This window comes from Sarcophilus harrisii, chromosome 2 (genome assembly GCF_902635505.1).
Source record: "Sarcophilus harrisii chromosome 2, mSarHar1.11, whole genome shotgun sequence".
NCBI lineage: Eukaryota > Metazoa > Chordata > Mammalia > Dasyuromorphia > Dasyuridae > Sarcophilus > Sarcophilus harrisii.
In genome coordinates this window covers 110,735,623-110,752,490 of record NC_045427.1, presented here as the reverse complement: position 1 = coordinate 110,752,490, position 16,868 = coordinate 110,735,623, and the positions used below count along the sequence as shown (strand labels likewise).

General features: G+C 37.4%; 1 protein-coding gene and 1 long non-coding RNA gene across 5 annotated transcripts in view; one reads left to right on the top strand and one right to left on the bottom strand.

Annotated features, from left to right (window-relative positions):
* The first annotated feature begins 6,158 nt into the window (after nt 1-6,158).
* LOC105749093 lies at nt 6,159-11,344 on the top strand. Its single transcript, XR_001120357.3, has 2 exons — nt 6,159-6,364; nt 11,195-11,344. It is a non-coding gene; the product is annotated as an uncharacterized LOC105749093 (long non-coding RNA).
* MEIS1 (Meis homeobox 1) overlaps nt 6,679-16,868 on the bottom strand; it is a 154,553-nt gene continuing 144,363 nt past the window's right edge. For 2 of the 4 annotated variants that reach the window (XM_023494898.2, XM_031950588.1), the window contains exons 10-12: nt 11,273-11,331; nt 9,824-9,913; nt 6,679-7,258 (exon numbers count right to left, since the gene is read on the bottom strand). In XM_023494898.2, the coding sequence (XP_023350666.1) occupies nt 6,975-7,258; nt 9,824-9,913; nt 11,273-11,331 (433 nt within the window). In that variant the 3' untranslated portion in view covers nt 6,679-6,974. Of the gene's footprint in view, nt 7,259-9,434; nt 9,531-9,823; nt 9,914-11,191; nt 11,332-16,868 lie in introns of all 4 variants that reach the window. The other 2 variants (XM_012540162.3, XM_023494900.2) reach the window with 2 other exon arrangements.

Below are 16,868 nucleotides of genomic sequence, written 5' to 3'. Positions count from 1 at the left end.
GAGGAAAAAAAGTTAGACAAGGGAGGAAGGCAAGATGGAGAAAGAATGAGAAAGAGAAGAGGAAAAAGAGGGAAGTGAAAGGAGAAAAGTGGAAAAGGCAATGAAGAGAAAGCAGCCACATTATTATCCCTAGGCTCCTTCGAGGATTTCTAGATCCTCTAGATCCTCAATGAAAATACACTGAGGAATTTCAGATAACTGAAAACGCCAATGTAGACAAAGAAACACGTGCCCGCGCAAGTATACATACATATATTTTTTTCCTGTCTGGGATTGTTTCAAACACACAAGTCCACTACTCGAATCACACTGAAGAGTCCGAAAGGGACAGTTGAACAGTACTTTTTTTTTCACTGCTTGTAAAGTCGGAGAAGTCTCCAAGACTCATTTTCTGCCTGGAGATTAAGATCATTTCTCCCGTAATGAACTTAATGCTTTAGGGTATAGGTGAGTGTAACAGCAGTAGGAAGGGGGCAAGAATTACAGAGGAAATCGATACGAGACTGGTTTAAAACTAAATCCATTTTCTCCTAGGTTCTCATTCCTAAATTCTTTGGAAGTGGGCTGAACTTGAAGCACCCGCAAAATAAAGCTTGAGCCTGGATGGGACATAGGCTGAGAAGATCCAGAGGCGGGAAGCAGAAATATTTGCAAAGGGGTGTTAATCGCCGGTTCTAGTATATGAATGTGACCTACTCCCTCCCGATCCCCCCAAACACATACGCGTACCCTACAGCCCCAAATCATGAGTTTTCCTTGCAAAGACTCCTTAAATTCCAAACACGTTGGCAAACTGGTTTCTCAGTAAGGTTTGTGTTTGTTTTTCCACTTCAGTTTCGAGTTGGGAGATAACGTTTCAGAAAGGTGGAGAGGAGTGACAGGTTCGGGGAAGGGGGGGGGGGAGTTACAGACTCCCCACAGCTACCGCCTTCTTCCTTATGGCCCACCTCCCATACCTTCGGGTTCTTCAGTTTTTCTACTGCGTCTCCACACTATCCTTCCTTCTATTTCTAGCCTCTTCTCTCTTTTTTCAGCTTTTTGAACCAGAAAGTTTTCTTCGTGTACCTCACCCTCCACCAAAAACAAAAACAAAACTTTAGAGAAACTAGTTGAGAAGGGAGAAATAGGGTAAGAACAGCTGGTATCCCGTCATTCAACCCCTCTCCTATACACTCAACACTTCACCTGCATCCAGATTGACTTTAGTGTTTTCGTCACCATCACCATCACCAATTAACAATCATTTATACCGACTTCAAAGGGGTGAGAACTAAAATGGGGTGTGTATGCTAGGGAAGGATTGCTAAAGCTTAGTGTTTTGATGTAATCACCTAGAGAGCGATCAATATCCGTAATTCCATTCACTAGGGTCAGGGAACAAGACAGCATCAGTATGGAATGAAATGCATGTGATCCGTATTCTGTGGAGAATATGATTTTGGAGTTGTAACCCAAGCTACACTTTTTCGTCATCTGAAGATCAGTTATTACTCCAGAAACCCGTTCTAAGATGTTTGCATGCAAAGCAACTGAAGCAAAATGAACACCCGATTTTTTATCCTTTGGAGTGTCTATTCCACCCACCACCATCTTCCCATCTCTATTTATCTACCGAGCCCCAAGTACTGCACAAGCATTTTCTTTCAGGCTAGGGTGCATACTGGTCAGCGACTCCCCAGGAAGCAACAGTTCCTTGCAACCTGAATCACATAACCAGGGGTCGCCCTGTTCCCAGAGACAAAGTCAACTCCCAGCTCATTCTGAGCTTAGTCTGTTTTCTTTCACATTTCAAGGATAGGGGGAGATGGGTGGGATTAGACTTAAAGGGGGTGAAAGTTGGGACATGAGACAATCTGATTGCTCTCTAGATTTGGACAGGGGCCTTTGCCCTTGTGATCACTGGGGAGACTGGGCCTCTGGTCAGATCCAACCAGGTCAGGTACAACACATATCTCCTTTGGTTTGTGCCTGGAGGTTTCAAGGTCTGCTGATTCTGCGCGTGAGCCTTTTTCTCCCCCTCTCGCTCTAGCCGGATAAAACGGGTCCGGTTACTTCCTCTGCCCCAGGACTGGTCCTGAAACCTACGGATGGCTGACAGCTCCGATACTCGTCTCTTCTCCCTCCCTGATCCGTCTGCCCGCGCTCCAGAAGACAACCAACAAGAATGTTCCAGCGGATGGGGAAGTGAGGGGAGTGGTTATGTTTCGGGTGTACTCCCCCCCCCCCCCCGCCTTCCTCTGTTCAGAAACTAATTTAATTAACTCGAGTTTCCTGCGAAGGCATCTCCACTCATCCGCCCACTCCGAGCCTCTATCCCTCTTTTCTTTTTCTTCCTCTCCAGGGTATAGGAGCAAAGGAACTCGAAAGAGCATCATTTTGGTTTCGCCTTCGCTCTCCCGTAGCGAGTCCCAAGAGGCGCTTCTGATCTCCATCATCCCCGCCCCATTCCCCTTACACCTCATACTCCCTTTGCATCTCAGCACCTTCCTTCTTATATCAACCTCCTTCTTCCTCAATTCTCCCTAGGGAGGATGTCTTGTCTCTCCCAAAAGGTAAACTTCCATTTGCTAGCCTTGCTGGAAGGAGACAGACGTCGCCTCCAGAGTAACTCCTAATATCATCCATACAGCTTTAATGCGTTTATAATTCGATAAGTGATTTCAATTTGAAATTGTTAGTAACTAATTTTATGGGTAATTTTTCCACATCAAATATTTAAGCATCAGATTAAGGGAGCCAGTTCCGACATAGGATAATAAGGAGGTTTCCCCTCCGCCCCCTTTTCTCCCTTTCCTACCGAGTAGTTTTTCCAAATCCCCAAAAGATGGCAGTCGAATCCGAGATTCTGCTTTCCCCTAGACTGCTGAGGGAGAGGGAGGGGTACAAGAGAGGGAGAAGATCGAAAGAAAGGAAGGAAGGAAGGGGAAAGGAGATAGGGAATAGGGGAGAGGAGAGAGAGAGAGAGAGAGAGAGAGAGAGAGAAAGTAAAAACAAATGTGAAGATAATGTCGAATATACTTTTAAAAGCAATTCTTACAGATATTTCTAATAGCAAGCCTGCCTGCCTGAGCTTCCTGGAAATGATCTAAGGGAGTGAAGGGGAAGAAGAGGACTGACTAACCTCAAGGAGGGGGGTGGGGTAGCGATAGAAACAAAATGAAAACACAACCAAATCCTGTACTCTTAATAGAAGAATGGGGAAGGAGGGAGAGAGAAAGGGAGAACGATCACTTTCACACACACACACACACACACACACACACACACACACACACACACCACCCAAACCTCTAAACAACGTGTCTGCTTGTGGACAGCACCCTGCAGTTTCCTGGGAGTGGGGTGGGGGGTGGGGGTGGTGAGATAGTAGGTTGGAGTTGGGGGATGGGAGTAAGCTTAGGAGGCCTGAATTGGAGGTGGGGTGAGGGGTGCAAGGAAGGCAGGTCCAAGGAGCGGATGAATTGCAGACTAGTTGCCAAAACTTTTTTTTTTCCCCTGCTGCTGCTGCTGCTGCCGCCGCCGCCGCTGCCTTTGCTTTGAATGTGGGTAGCTAGGAAACAGCAAGCCGTCTGAGAAGACGGAATTTCCAACGTGTAAAATGTTCTTAACGGAACCATTGAGCGAGTGCAATAAGGCGTGAGGGGGAACTAATCTTCCCATTTAAATGTTTGTGGCAATTTTATCTAAATGAATTTTAATGCTAAACGAGGGTAATTCCCCATTTGTAGCGCGTTTACTTCTCTTTCCTGTGCTTCTAAAGCAGTCTAACATCATGCAATGAACAATAACAATAAAAATACTGTCAAGGCATATTATTCATTTTGAATGTGTTATAATTACAGCTGATTAAATATCTTGGGATATAATAGTGTTCTTAATTTGAAATTTTTTAAAAAGTCATATTAGAAAGCAGGTTCAGACAACTCTACTCCCCCCTTCTCCCCCACTCCTACTCCTCAGCAGGTAGAAATGCGTGTGCCCTGATTTGAAGGAGGGCGGTTTGTTTTTGTCTTTTAAGAAACATCAAAAACACACTCTCAGCGCTTCTATTATTTCCCTCACTTGGATAAGAGTCCTCAATAATCTCAGCTGGACCTGAAATTTACAAGAGGAAAAGCTAAAACAGTATTTTAAAAAGAGAGAGAGAAAAGGGGATTACTAAGGAGGGAGGTAGGGCAAGAGATGCTAGGGGCACCCACACACGCATACACACATCAGGCACACAGAGTAAGAAACACAGAAAGGACGACAGTTTTGTTTTATTCTTCTAATTCGCTATATTCTAATCTACTTGACTCAATAGTCCTCATCTGCCATTTCTAACCTCTGCTTTTTCCCCTCCTCCTCCTCCCCACCCCTTCAGGATCGCTACCCCACCACTCCCTTCTCTTTCTCCGTTTCTCTCGCACATTTAAAAACTCACCAAAAACAAAATAGTAAAAGTGTTCAGAATGAACCTAATAAACAACATGGTATGTGATTTTGTGGTGTATAGGGTATATGTGTGGGGTGTGTGTGTGTGTGTGTGTGTGTGTGTGTAAGGGGTAGTAAGATGATTGGGGCAACTGGATGGTTAATTTATAAACATTTATTATTTAATGGAAAAGTAAATAAATGGCTGTTAACTGCTAGTAACCACCTATCAGGAGGGAATTATTTCACTAATATGGACTATTTATATAGACTTAGAACTGCATTTCCTTCAAAAAGGAAATTAAGAGAATCCCAGTGGGGGAGGGGAGACGGGTGAGTGTTTAAGGTTGATTCATTTTATTTCCTAAAGATCCATGTGTTTAGAAACAGGCCCCAATAAACAAAAGGTGAGAGTGTGCACAGCTGCACCAGCAGGTAAGTCAGTCAATCAAATATCACCTAGTAAACCCAACCAACAACTGGCTTCTCTTTTCAAATAGAAAATAGAATTGTTTAGGGCGGGTTTATGGGGTGACATAGACTTGAATGGCAGACTTCTGAGTTTTAGCTGTTCTGTTCTGACCTCATGTTTTGTTTACAAAGCAATCACTGCTAAAAGGTTTATTTTTTATGAATCTACCCTAATTAAAATATTTGTATATTTTCCTTAGCTTTGGAAGCACAGTTTATGCCTGTAATTTTATTTAAATAAAATTATAAGGTATTCCTGCTTAAACATGTTATTTTGTATTATTTAGCTGGCTGCAATGCAGAAAGTACAGCTGTGCTGGAAAATTGGTTAATAACCAGTTTTCATCCAATGAGAACACAGAACATATTTATGAGAATTAGATTTTAAAGTCTATCATCTTCAATTCCCATAGTTAATTTTCTAGTTAATGTATACTACTCATCTTAGGTAACATCGTTACTAATAGACTAAACTCTGTACTTAGATTCGCCATTATGTGCTGGAATAATTTAGCTAGTATTAGATGAGTAATTCTGTTTGATGTAATATGAGAGTCTTTCTGGTATCTTGCAGTTTAGTGCCCTTAGGTGTTAAATTTGCTATTAGGATCTAAGTACTTAAAAAAAAATCAAGTATTATTAAACAATTGGTTTTGTGGTTAAATTTTTGAAAGAAATCTTATAAATAAATGCATCCCTTGGAGCTAATGATTATTAATTTTATGATTACTGTATTCATTTATTGTTATAGAATAATTACAAATTTGGGGGGCAGTAAACAAATTTTTCAAGCAGTAGAGTCAGCATGACAAAAAATAATTTGTTTTTATTTTAGATTCAGATTTCATTACTGCACTCAAACTACTACAACTGGGCTTTGAGTTATTATACAATCCAAACTGTTTCAATCAGAAACTCTAAGACTCAGTGTGCAATGATTATTATTAATAATTAGCTCCTTGGTTTCTTGATAGAAAAAGGCTATCAACAAGCATTTGTTTAACCACAACAAAAAGTATAATTAGCTTATCCCACTTAGTAAATCTTGTATGCATGCCAACTCATACCAAACTGCTACTTTTACAAAAAATTGCAATAATACAGTTCATTTTTCCAGTCCTTTTTGCACAAAATTTATTTACAATGTCTACATAAATGCTCCAAGATGGGACTATGGAAAAATACACACATGACTGATGCTTTGCTCAGAAATAAAATCAACATATTAAAAATAAATCTTCAGTTCATGTTTTTGAGCTGCATAAAACAGGAAGTGATGTATAAGGTGGTGGTTGTTGCATGGGGACAATGATGCTCTGATGTGACAATGAGGCTTCAAAACACACTGCCTTTTGGTTTCCATGCCTCCTCCTACCAGTCTCCTTAAGACACTGCCTGGAACAGCTGATTAATCATTGTTGATGACTGCAGTTTTTCCCATCCTTCCCGATTTACATCTGTTCAGGCCAATTCAAATATGGTGAGTAAATGAATTAGACATGCAAATTCAAGCCCCAGGCTAGAGAGAGGGAGAGAGAGAGGGGAAAAAGAAAGGAGAGAGAGAGAGAGAGAGAGAGAGAGAGAGAGAGAGAGAGAGAGAGAGAGAGAGAGAGAGAGCACGCAAATGGCTGAAATCCTAGGCTGGAAGAAAGATTCTTCTGCCTGATATAGTTATTTTAATGCTCTAAAAATCCTGCAAATAAGACCTTTCTGTCATTTGCAGGATAACTGTAAGGCTTTTAATGTAAGGAGGCTTCTGGAGGAAGTGAAGAGCTATGGAAACAACACACATAGTGTGGAAAAATTTCACATTTTTTTTTAAAAAATCTATAAGAAACAACGTAATATGGATAACAGTATAATAGCATTTACAATATTTCACTCTTTGTTCTCTTAATGTCTTATATAGTTATTTAGCATGTCCCCAAAGTTGACTTCGGTTGGTGTTTCCTGCTTTTTTAAGGGTCCCTATGAAGAATTAGGGATGCTCCTTGGTCCACAGTAGATGCCAAAAATGGAACTCCACAGTCAATGCAGAAAAACGATATTTGAAATCTGTCACAATTGCAGAAAATGCATATTCCCTTAAGCTACTGAGCATGAATGTCCATGACTTGTCCACTCATTGTTGGGTCTCCTGTATTAAGCACTGTGGGGCTTGATGCTGACATTGGCATTCCAGGGTGGGATGGTCCTCCATGCATCATCACTGTTGGGTGGTGAGGGTGTCCAGGAATGTAGGTATGCATGGGGGGCCCATGACGCAGCTGAGCAGGATGTGGGGGCATCTGGGGTTGGGTATAACTTGGCTGTCCCATACTCACACCCATTGGACCACCCCGAGCTACATACTCCCCTGGCATACTTTGCAGCCCTGTAGAAATAAAAGAAAAAAGAAAGAAACCACAAAAGAAATCTTGTGAAAAATCAATTTTGGATTTGTGAATTCAACACTATAAGAACACCAAATGTCACCTGGGAGAAATGATTTTAATATAGTAAGGGTTTCCTTTTTAAGAAAAATGTCACAAGGAAAAAAACCAAACTTTTGTTTTTACTACTTTTACATTATACAAATTGTTGCTTCTATTATCATTACTAATAGCACAGTATCTTGTGATGTCAGGTTAACCTGATGAGTTTTTATTTACTTAGAAAACACTCTTATTTAACATCCAGTGAGAAGAGGCACTTTTAGACATTCAAATCTTCTATACGATGAATACATTACATTGTTCAGTAAGCAATTCACATAGAGCTGAAATGGATAGGATTACTAAGTGTAATTGTTACATCAAACTGTATTTTTAACGCAAAAAAAAATCAATGAGAGTTATCAATTAATTCCTTCTTTGTGATTACTTGGGTCTGAAGAAAAAGCCTCAACACAAAATTCAGTCCACCCTGAAATGATTTTGAGAACAATAAGAAAAACTGGACCTAAAACAATAACCCTCTTGCTTTGTGGGGGCCTCTTGTCTTCTGCATGGATTGCTATAGTTGATGGAAACTGACAGGTGTATTGTTTCTGAGAGCTATAAGCTCCATAATCATCAAGGGTGAAAGGCATAACGCTATTGCTAAGTAGGTTCAATTGGCTTTAGTTCTAAGTAATAGTGCACTGTGAATGCTATGAACACCTTTGAATCAGGTCTCCAGGCTCTAGCAATGACTGGCTGCTTAATCTAGCCTAAAGGAACATTTTTGAACTAATGAAAATTGCTTATAAAATATACTGTACCCACAGCTCTTTAATCAAAAAAGATGATAATATTTTTTGTAATAACCTATTAATTTAATTGGTCACGAAGCATAAAATACATCATTTAAATTTAATTGACCCAGAAACTAAGAAACAATATTTAAATTAACTAAGCTAGAAATTTCCATGATGAGGTAATAAGACTGTTGCATTCCAGAGTTCAATGGAATGTTTTCACAGCTAATTGTTAAAAACTTTTTTTTGACTCATGCCCGTAGAATACCAGTATAAATTGCACTTGGCCTAACTAGTGATTTCAAATACTATGTTAATATAATCAAAGACATGACCAAGGCTACAAAAAGAAATGCTCATAATTTCTAAAACAAAGCAAAAAAAAAAAAAAAAAAAAAAAAGCAATACAATGAGGGATAATTTAAGAATTGAACAAGAGCCTTGGTGTTCAAAACAGTTTTTACTGGTCTGAACAAGAAATGCTATAATGCATTTTCTTTCCTCTAAGAAAGACAAGAGCAAGAATCTGGGGCAGTTTTCCTAGGCTTACTTCACTAGGCCTGCCACTGAAGATTGCATTAATGATCTCTATTTTTGTATACTGAATAAGTCAAATCCATTTGTCACACTGCAAGTGATGGCATACTTAATTTGGATATAGTCAATTAGCCCGGGCTAAGCTCCATAGCCTGCTGTGCACACCTCTATTTTGTATTCTCCCTTTTTTCCATTGCCACACGTAATCCCATTATGATGGACAGACAAAGAGGAATAAACTAAAAAAAAATGTTTTTAAAAAAGGAAAAGTTTGGTTGAATGAATTGCAAAATATGCCTTAACGACCCTAAGTGAAGCTTGTGTTTGTTTTACCCCAAAAGAAGTCTCTGTTTAGCTTTTCGGTGTCTTGCAGGTTAGTGTAGAAATGTAACTCATGCATCAACTGTGGTTAGACAGATTTATGACACTTTGGGGACATGCTTTTTCCTCTCTTTGCACTGCTGCAGACTGCTTACATTTTGCAAATCAGTCTGTTGCTATGACAACTCACTCCCCCCACCCCCACCACCTCCTCCTGACTGTTTCTTGTTTGGTCATGTGGTCAGTACTGTATAATAGCAACACGCAGGGTAAATGTACATCATACACAGTATCTATGAGCTTAAAAGCTTGATCAAAACCGAATAGACAATGGAGGAAGCAAGAAACGAAGAGTTTAATGGAAAGGAATGAACAAGCATAAAAGCAATGGGCAAGGAGAACATGAGAGAAGGCAAGAAGAAAAATACACCTAAAACAAAATCAGAACGAAGACCCCTCCCCCATTTGTACTTACTTCCCCCTTGCTTTTCGATTGGTTAACTAGATGAAGGTTACATGTAGTGCCACTGCCCCTCCATGCCCATATTCATGCCCATTCCACTCATAGGTCCTAGAAGGGAGATAAAAATCCAGAAGAGGCCAGAAAATGAGCAAAGTCAACAGATAGTGCCAAAAGACCCTTTAAAAATTCAGATTCCAGAGGGCAGAAAAAGGTTAAGATCTTCAGAGTGTAAAGATCTTTGATTTCTCTGCATAATATCTTAGGTGCACAGCGGACAGGCAAGGCAAGGCAGGCAGTTTGAGAAAACAGCAAGAGATGTGGCAGTTTTACCTGTGCTGGTGAAGAGGTAGCACTTACAGACCAGAGGAGCAACAGTAACAATGACAGGAGATACATCTTACCTGGTGCTCTGATGCCCATGTGTTGCTGACCATCCATTACGAAACCGCCCATTGGTTGTCCATCGGGGTTATAAGGTGTTCCTTGACTTACTATAAAAATGTAGAACATAGTTACTTACTATCAGTTTTCATTGATTGGGAGAGAAAGTCAGAGAGGAAGGGCCAAAGAAAGACAGAGAGGAAGGACCAAAGAAAGACAGAGACACTGAGAATCTGAGAGAGAAAGATTGAGAGACAGACAGACAAAGAGAGAGAGACAGAGACAGAGACAGAAACAGAGAGACAGAGACAGAGAGACAGACAGACACACACACACACACACACAGAGCCACATACCTCGAGGGAGAGACAGACACAGAGACAAATACCCAGACAGACACAGAAAGAGAATATACCGAATTGCATTTTTGCTTATTTATAAAAGTATAGTTTCAAAAACTATGTTAAAATAAAACTGCTAGGACTAAAGTGTCAAGATTCTATTGAAAGTTAAGATTTAGAAACTTTGTTTGGATTTTATTCTGGTGATCATAAAATAGGTGTTGAAAGAAAAAAAAATCCAGAATGTATGAACATGACTAGATATGTTTGGATCCAAAGTGATTCTGAATATACTTTCAGAGACTATTGAGATGAAAGATTTTTAAAGAAAGTATACAACCAACATCAACTTGAGTCAATGAATTTTTTGTTGATCTTACTTGCTTTCTCATAATACTAAAACAAATCCTAGAATGAGGATGCATCCTAGATGTTTAGCTCTAGAAACCAAGATTTTATAGCAGTATCGGTATTTAAGTTTCTAATATAAATAGCTTGAGAAAAACAAGAACAAAACAAAACAAAACAAAAACCACACACAGACACACCTTAAACCCCAGAGGATGGATATGAATAAGGCTAGAGAACCCAGAACCTTGTATTTGTACCACTACCTGAATTCTACATTTTAACCGCACATTAAAAGCTGGCTTCAGAAGTAAACTGCCTTGGGTTATTAAAGCATATGAAGCTCTACCTCATTGAATGTCTTTGAACTTTACTGAGTCCCACAAGCGATTCTGACCCCTTTGCCCTTTTGACAGGTAATAAAGTTTACAGCAATTCCACACCAAGCCATGCACCAGGGAGTGGTCATAGTAGCAGAAAGAGCTGGGAAGGAAAACTCAAAAAAAAATAACATTAATATATCGAATGTGTACAAAGAATCCTGTAACTGAGCATATAATTTAATCGTTACTTTTCTCTATTTGCTTTTTTTTCCTCCAAATATTTTAATAATGTTAAATTGATTAGTGTTGTTATGAAACGAGACTGGTTTAATTTTAATTGTCAATCACTCCCAGCACTCATTCCCAGTTTATTTACCAGGTAATGGACCTCCCGGTGAATGGCTTGAGGATGGCTTTCGCTTGCGTGACTTGAATACAGTTACTATAGGGGACTTGCCTGCTCGATTGGACTGGTCTATCATGGGCTGAACTATTCTTCTTCTAGCATTAATAAACCTGTAACAAAAGAGTAAAGTGAATCATTATTGCATGTTTTGTTGTTTTGCTTTGTATTTAAAGGAGAAAGAAAAGAATTCAGCTACGGCCAAGGCTAGAATTTCGTTCCCTGGACTGGTCCGTGTGCAGTTTCAAATGCTGCAAAACCTATAACCCCTGGTGACCTTTGAGCATACAAGCTTGGGGTTTCTGAGTTGATTTATGTTTGCCTGCTTTTACCACAGTTGGACACTTCCATTTCATCTTTTCATGGGGGAATTAGCAGAGTTTTCAGGAAACAATGCTAGCCAACACTCTTTTCAATTCAGAGGGGCGAAAAATTGGTCTAGATAGGGAGATGTTCATAAGGGCATCTGTTACCTCTCCTAATTAGTGACATTTCTATCTTATGTTCTCTGGCTTCCTTTTACAATTTTTATCAAAACCTTCCCTACCTCTTGCAAACCTAATTCTATTTTAATGCCCACTATTAAGATAATGAACTGAGATGGCAGAACACCATCAAATGAGAGAATGTCTGGAGTTTTATCACCACTAACTCACACTGCTGGGGACTTCAGAGAAATGCATTCCTTGAAGAGATTTCTTAGCTTTTTTTTCTTTCTTTTTTTTTTTTTTTTTTTTTTTGCTCTTTATGCAAAGTCTGAGGTCAAGGCGAGGTCACAGCTATACAGTAATTGAACTTATAATCCTGCTTTCTCCCGCTAGTACAGAAAATTTATAACAAACATCTTGTTAGAACATAATTATTGTACTAGCAGGAAAAAAGGCTAGTTATTTCAAAATAAAAAGTGGTTAAAATTTGTCCTCCCAGGTTATAATTCTGACATGTTAACTCTTAAGGTACTTTTGGAATGCTAACTAAATGTAATAAAAATTAAAAACTCAATTCGAGGAATGAATAAGATACATTGGATTCTGAAATGCTAAATGCTTCTAATTCTCAACACAGTTTTGAATACATAAAAATGAGAAACACATAAAAATATACAATGAAAAGTTTAATAATGCATTATTAATAATTAAAGCTGCCACCATAGTCCAGTATAAATTCCAGCCTGCAATTCTGCTATTCATAATCTGTCCACCTCACAAGGGAAAATGGCACCTAAATAGAGAGTCATTACATTGAATGAACATATGTTTCTTAAAGTAGAAATTCATATTCCATGACACTTATAGTTTCCAAGTATCCTGGATCTTTTATGTTTCTTTATCTCCTGAAAAGTAATTAAAATAAAAATGAGAATAAAATCTAAAATGTACTGTTTTGGTGGGACAGACTTACTTGACTGGAAATACATACTGTATCAATTCTTGTAAATATTGTCCCTGACCTGCTAATAACATAGATCTATAACATGCAACTACAAAAAACATAGATCCTACAACACAGATCTACAACAAATTGTGTTGAATATCTGTTTATCATTATCTTGTATAAACCATGAAAATTAGAATCATGTGAGCAGAAGGTTAGATTAATTCTCCTTTCTCATTATAAGCACAGGTGTAGCACAAACACCATGTGAAATAACTAATTAAAATGGGGGGAAATCTGCTTTTTCATTAGCTATCTTAGGTGCATGACCAATTAGAAAATTATTTAATATTAATACACTGAATACAGCAAAAGCAATTTTCACAGTCACAAAAGAAGTATAGTCAAGAAATAACCAACCTATCTGTGGCATTGTTGGTAATATATAAGCTCCCAGAGGGCAGGAACCTTGTTTGCAAATTTTACTTAATACCTTATTTGATCCACGATCATCCATAGCAAATGCTTAATAAGTGTAATTTTTAGTGATGATTTACATCCCACCTTATTTACCATGCTTATAACATCAGACAGAGTTTATTGAATGAACAATCGGTTTTCATCTGATTAATTCTAGAAATGCTCCTGTGTGTTTGGTAAGAAACATTTATAAATATGTCAATTTCATAATGGCAGTATTAGTGATTTATAGTAAAGATGTATATGATAAAGTTGATACTATCTATCAACAGGATAAATTGACTGTTTTTTTTTTTCTGTTTTCTGCATTTACATATTTGTTTCGTTTGGGGCAACTAAATATGGGTGAAAATGGTTTGAACTAATAGGGATTGGCCCATCCCCAGAGTAGCCTCTTTAGCTTCTATCCAACTGACAATACCAGCCTCAAATCTCATAATTCTCACTGTCTTCCCCATTAATCGTTATTTGCATTCAATTTTCAATTTAACTAATTTCAATTTAATACAAGTTCTAAACTGATATGATTCATAGATATGACATAAGGTATACTATGCCATGTTTGAAATATGCACACATAGATAGATACATATGCTTATACAATTATGTTAGCAAAGAGGGCATGAATTTTCAATAGCTGTTTTTTTCATTTAATATCTTAATTTAGAAACCTTTCATGCAAAATCTGAAATTTCAAAAGTTTTTAACATGATACAATATTGACAAATACAAATAATTATGATATATAATTTTATGAATAAATCATTACTTGATCAATTGTCTGGTTTCTCGTTTTTAAAAGATCAATAATTAAACAAATAGAGAAAACGGATTTGTTTCAAATGTGATTCCATTTAAAAAAACAACACAGTATCCTCAGATCCATTTTGCAACCATCATAAGAATTAACCTCTTTAATGTAGTTTCTTAAACATTCTCATAGGTATTTTTTGTATTCAAGTTCTATATAACAGCCATGGGTTTAGATGGCTTCAGGGTGAATTCATATACAAAAACATTTTCCTTCTGGGCAAAGTAATAAAATGACATTCTTGCTCCTCCCACTAGAAGTCAAACTGAGGTCAGCTCCCCATCCCTGTATCTGTTTAAATAAACTGGTCCAGCTGTTTGTTTCCGAAATGCCCTTTAACCTTCTGTCTCATCCTCCCTGCCTTTGTAACAGAATGCTTTCTTTCTCATTGGGGTAGACTCTAAGCTACCACAAATTTTCTGAAAACTGAATATGAAACTTTCTTAAAGCTTTCTATGAGCTTAATTTTAGTTTATAAACACCATTAAATTAGTATACCTTCTTGTCCTCCTTGGGAAGAAGAGGGAAACTCAACAGAACATCTTTTTGAGACATAATATGTGTATATGTGTATATACTTATACATACATATATTATATATATATAATATATATTTGTGTCCTAATTAAAGCTGCTTACAGATGTTTATACACACTGGTACCCATGCATATGAAGACATTTTGCCCTATGAACCCAAGAATAAGCTCTAGTTATTGATGGAAGAAAATAGAGAGCTATGAAATGACCCCCACTATTGATTGTACAATAAAATAGTAGTTGAAATAAAAGTGTCATTAATGAATTTACAGCTACATATACATAAAAACATTAGCCATTCTGAGTCTGAATTTCCCATAATACCTTTCTCTTCATGAAGTTCTGCAATTTTGAAAACTTAAAGAAAAAAAATTCAGGAAACCTTATTTCATTGGTTTTATAGTTGATGGCCACTATCTAATCTCAATTTACTCCACTTCCAAAAATTTGGAACCAGTTAGTTTTGTTTAAAGAAGCTGTCATATTTATAAAATGCCTTTTGTTATGTACTTTTTTTCTTAAAATTCACAATGGATAATGACATAATGAGTAGCCAGAACCAAATCAAATGCTCTAAAACCAAGCTTCTTTGACAAACTTATTGGTTGTGAAACATCTATTTATATACTTATTAGCCTGAATGACAGGATGGGCTTTCTAAAAAAACAAAACAAAACAAAAATTTTATTTTCGCTTTTTAAAAAAGTCTGACTTACTTTGTGAAATTGGGATACACATAAATGAATTAGATTCTCTAAATAGCAGAAAATTCTGAAATAGGGAAAAATTTGTTTCTTTCCCTCTATTTATACTATAATGGCTCTGGTTCCCTTTCTATAATAAAATATAAAGTCAAACAAAATATATAAAGAACAAACCAGTTTTTATAAATTCATTCTATGTCAAAGTAGGTTTAGATGTTAACCTTTTCACTTAGCTATCATTTCACATGGTGTGTGTGTGTTGTCAGAGAGACAGAGAGAGACACACTGAGAGAGACAGAGACAGACAGAGTCTGGCTTAATGGATAGATTGCTGGAGTCAGGAGGAAATGGGTTTAGATATTGCCTCTGACATGTCCCAGCTGGATGACCATGAACAAATCAGTTAATAGCCTCAGTTTTCTGATTTGTTAAATTGTGAATAATATTTTTGTTAAAGGGTTCAAATAGCAGAATATATATGAATTGTATTTAAGAGTATTATATGACTGTCAGTTGTTATAAAGATGAAAAAATTCTAGTCTCAACTTTCAAGAAATTTGAAGGTTATAATATCTCAAAGATCTTATATTTAATACTTTCTGAAGAAAAAAATACATTTTAGATAGACAAGGAGAAGAGATTGGTAAAAAAAAAAAAGTATATCTCTCAGCTGGCACAAGGGAAAATGAACTTTAAACAGCAGAAAATTCTAAATTAAGTAAAAATCCATTTGTGGGTAAAAGAAGAAAGAGCTAATTCTTAAAGTACTCTAGGCATTCTAAGAAGTAGAGGGGAAGGGGCATGGGGACAGTCAACACGGAAAAGGGACATAGAATATCATAGATAAGAAACAACTGAAATACCCGACATAGTAGTGTATGTCTGCAATCCCTGCAACCTGGGAGATTGAAGCTGGTGAATTGCTTAAATTTGTTTCTAAAGCCAATAAATCTGGCACTAATATGGTTGGTCCATGGAGATGGGAGCTACTATGCTGCCTAAAAAAGATCAGCTAGCCCAGGTTGGAAAGAAAGTAGATCAAAACTTCCAATGAATGGGTGCTGCATTTCTAGTCTGGACAAGATGGAAGGAAGGAAGGAAGGGAGAGAGGGAGGAAGGTTTGGAGAGGGGAAAGAAAGAAAGAAAGAAAGAAAGAAAGAAAGAAAGAAAGAAAGAAAGAAAGAAAGAAAGAAAGAAAGAAAGAAAGAAAGAAAGAAAGAAAGAAGAAAGAAGAAAGAAAGAAAGAAAGAAAGAAAGAAACAAAGGAAAAAGAAACAAAGAAAAGAGAAGGGAGGAAACAAGAAGGCTACTTTTGCCATATTAGAGTACATGTGATGGGAAATAATGTTTGGATAATTGGAAATAATCAATTAAAAATTATTAAGCACTTTCTATATGCCAGGCATCATGCCAGATGTTATGGATAACAAACATGAATTAAATAATCGCTACACACAATGCATTTATATTCTAGATTGAAAAGAAGGATAATTTGGGGGCAGTATTTCAGTACCTAACATGGGTTTACACTGGGGCTTCCAAAAGTTAATATATGTAAATATGTATAACTGTATTCAGATTAAAACTATACTAACATTTTTAGGACACTTTGTGATTGAGTTACTGCTTTAATTCCCCTTTCCCTCTTCCCCAACACCCCCCACCCCCTGCCGTGTTCATTCAATACCTTTTTTTTAAAAAAAATCTCTGTCTTGGATCATATGCATAATTTTCTAATCAAGAC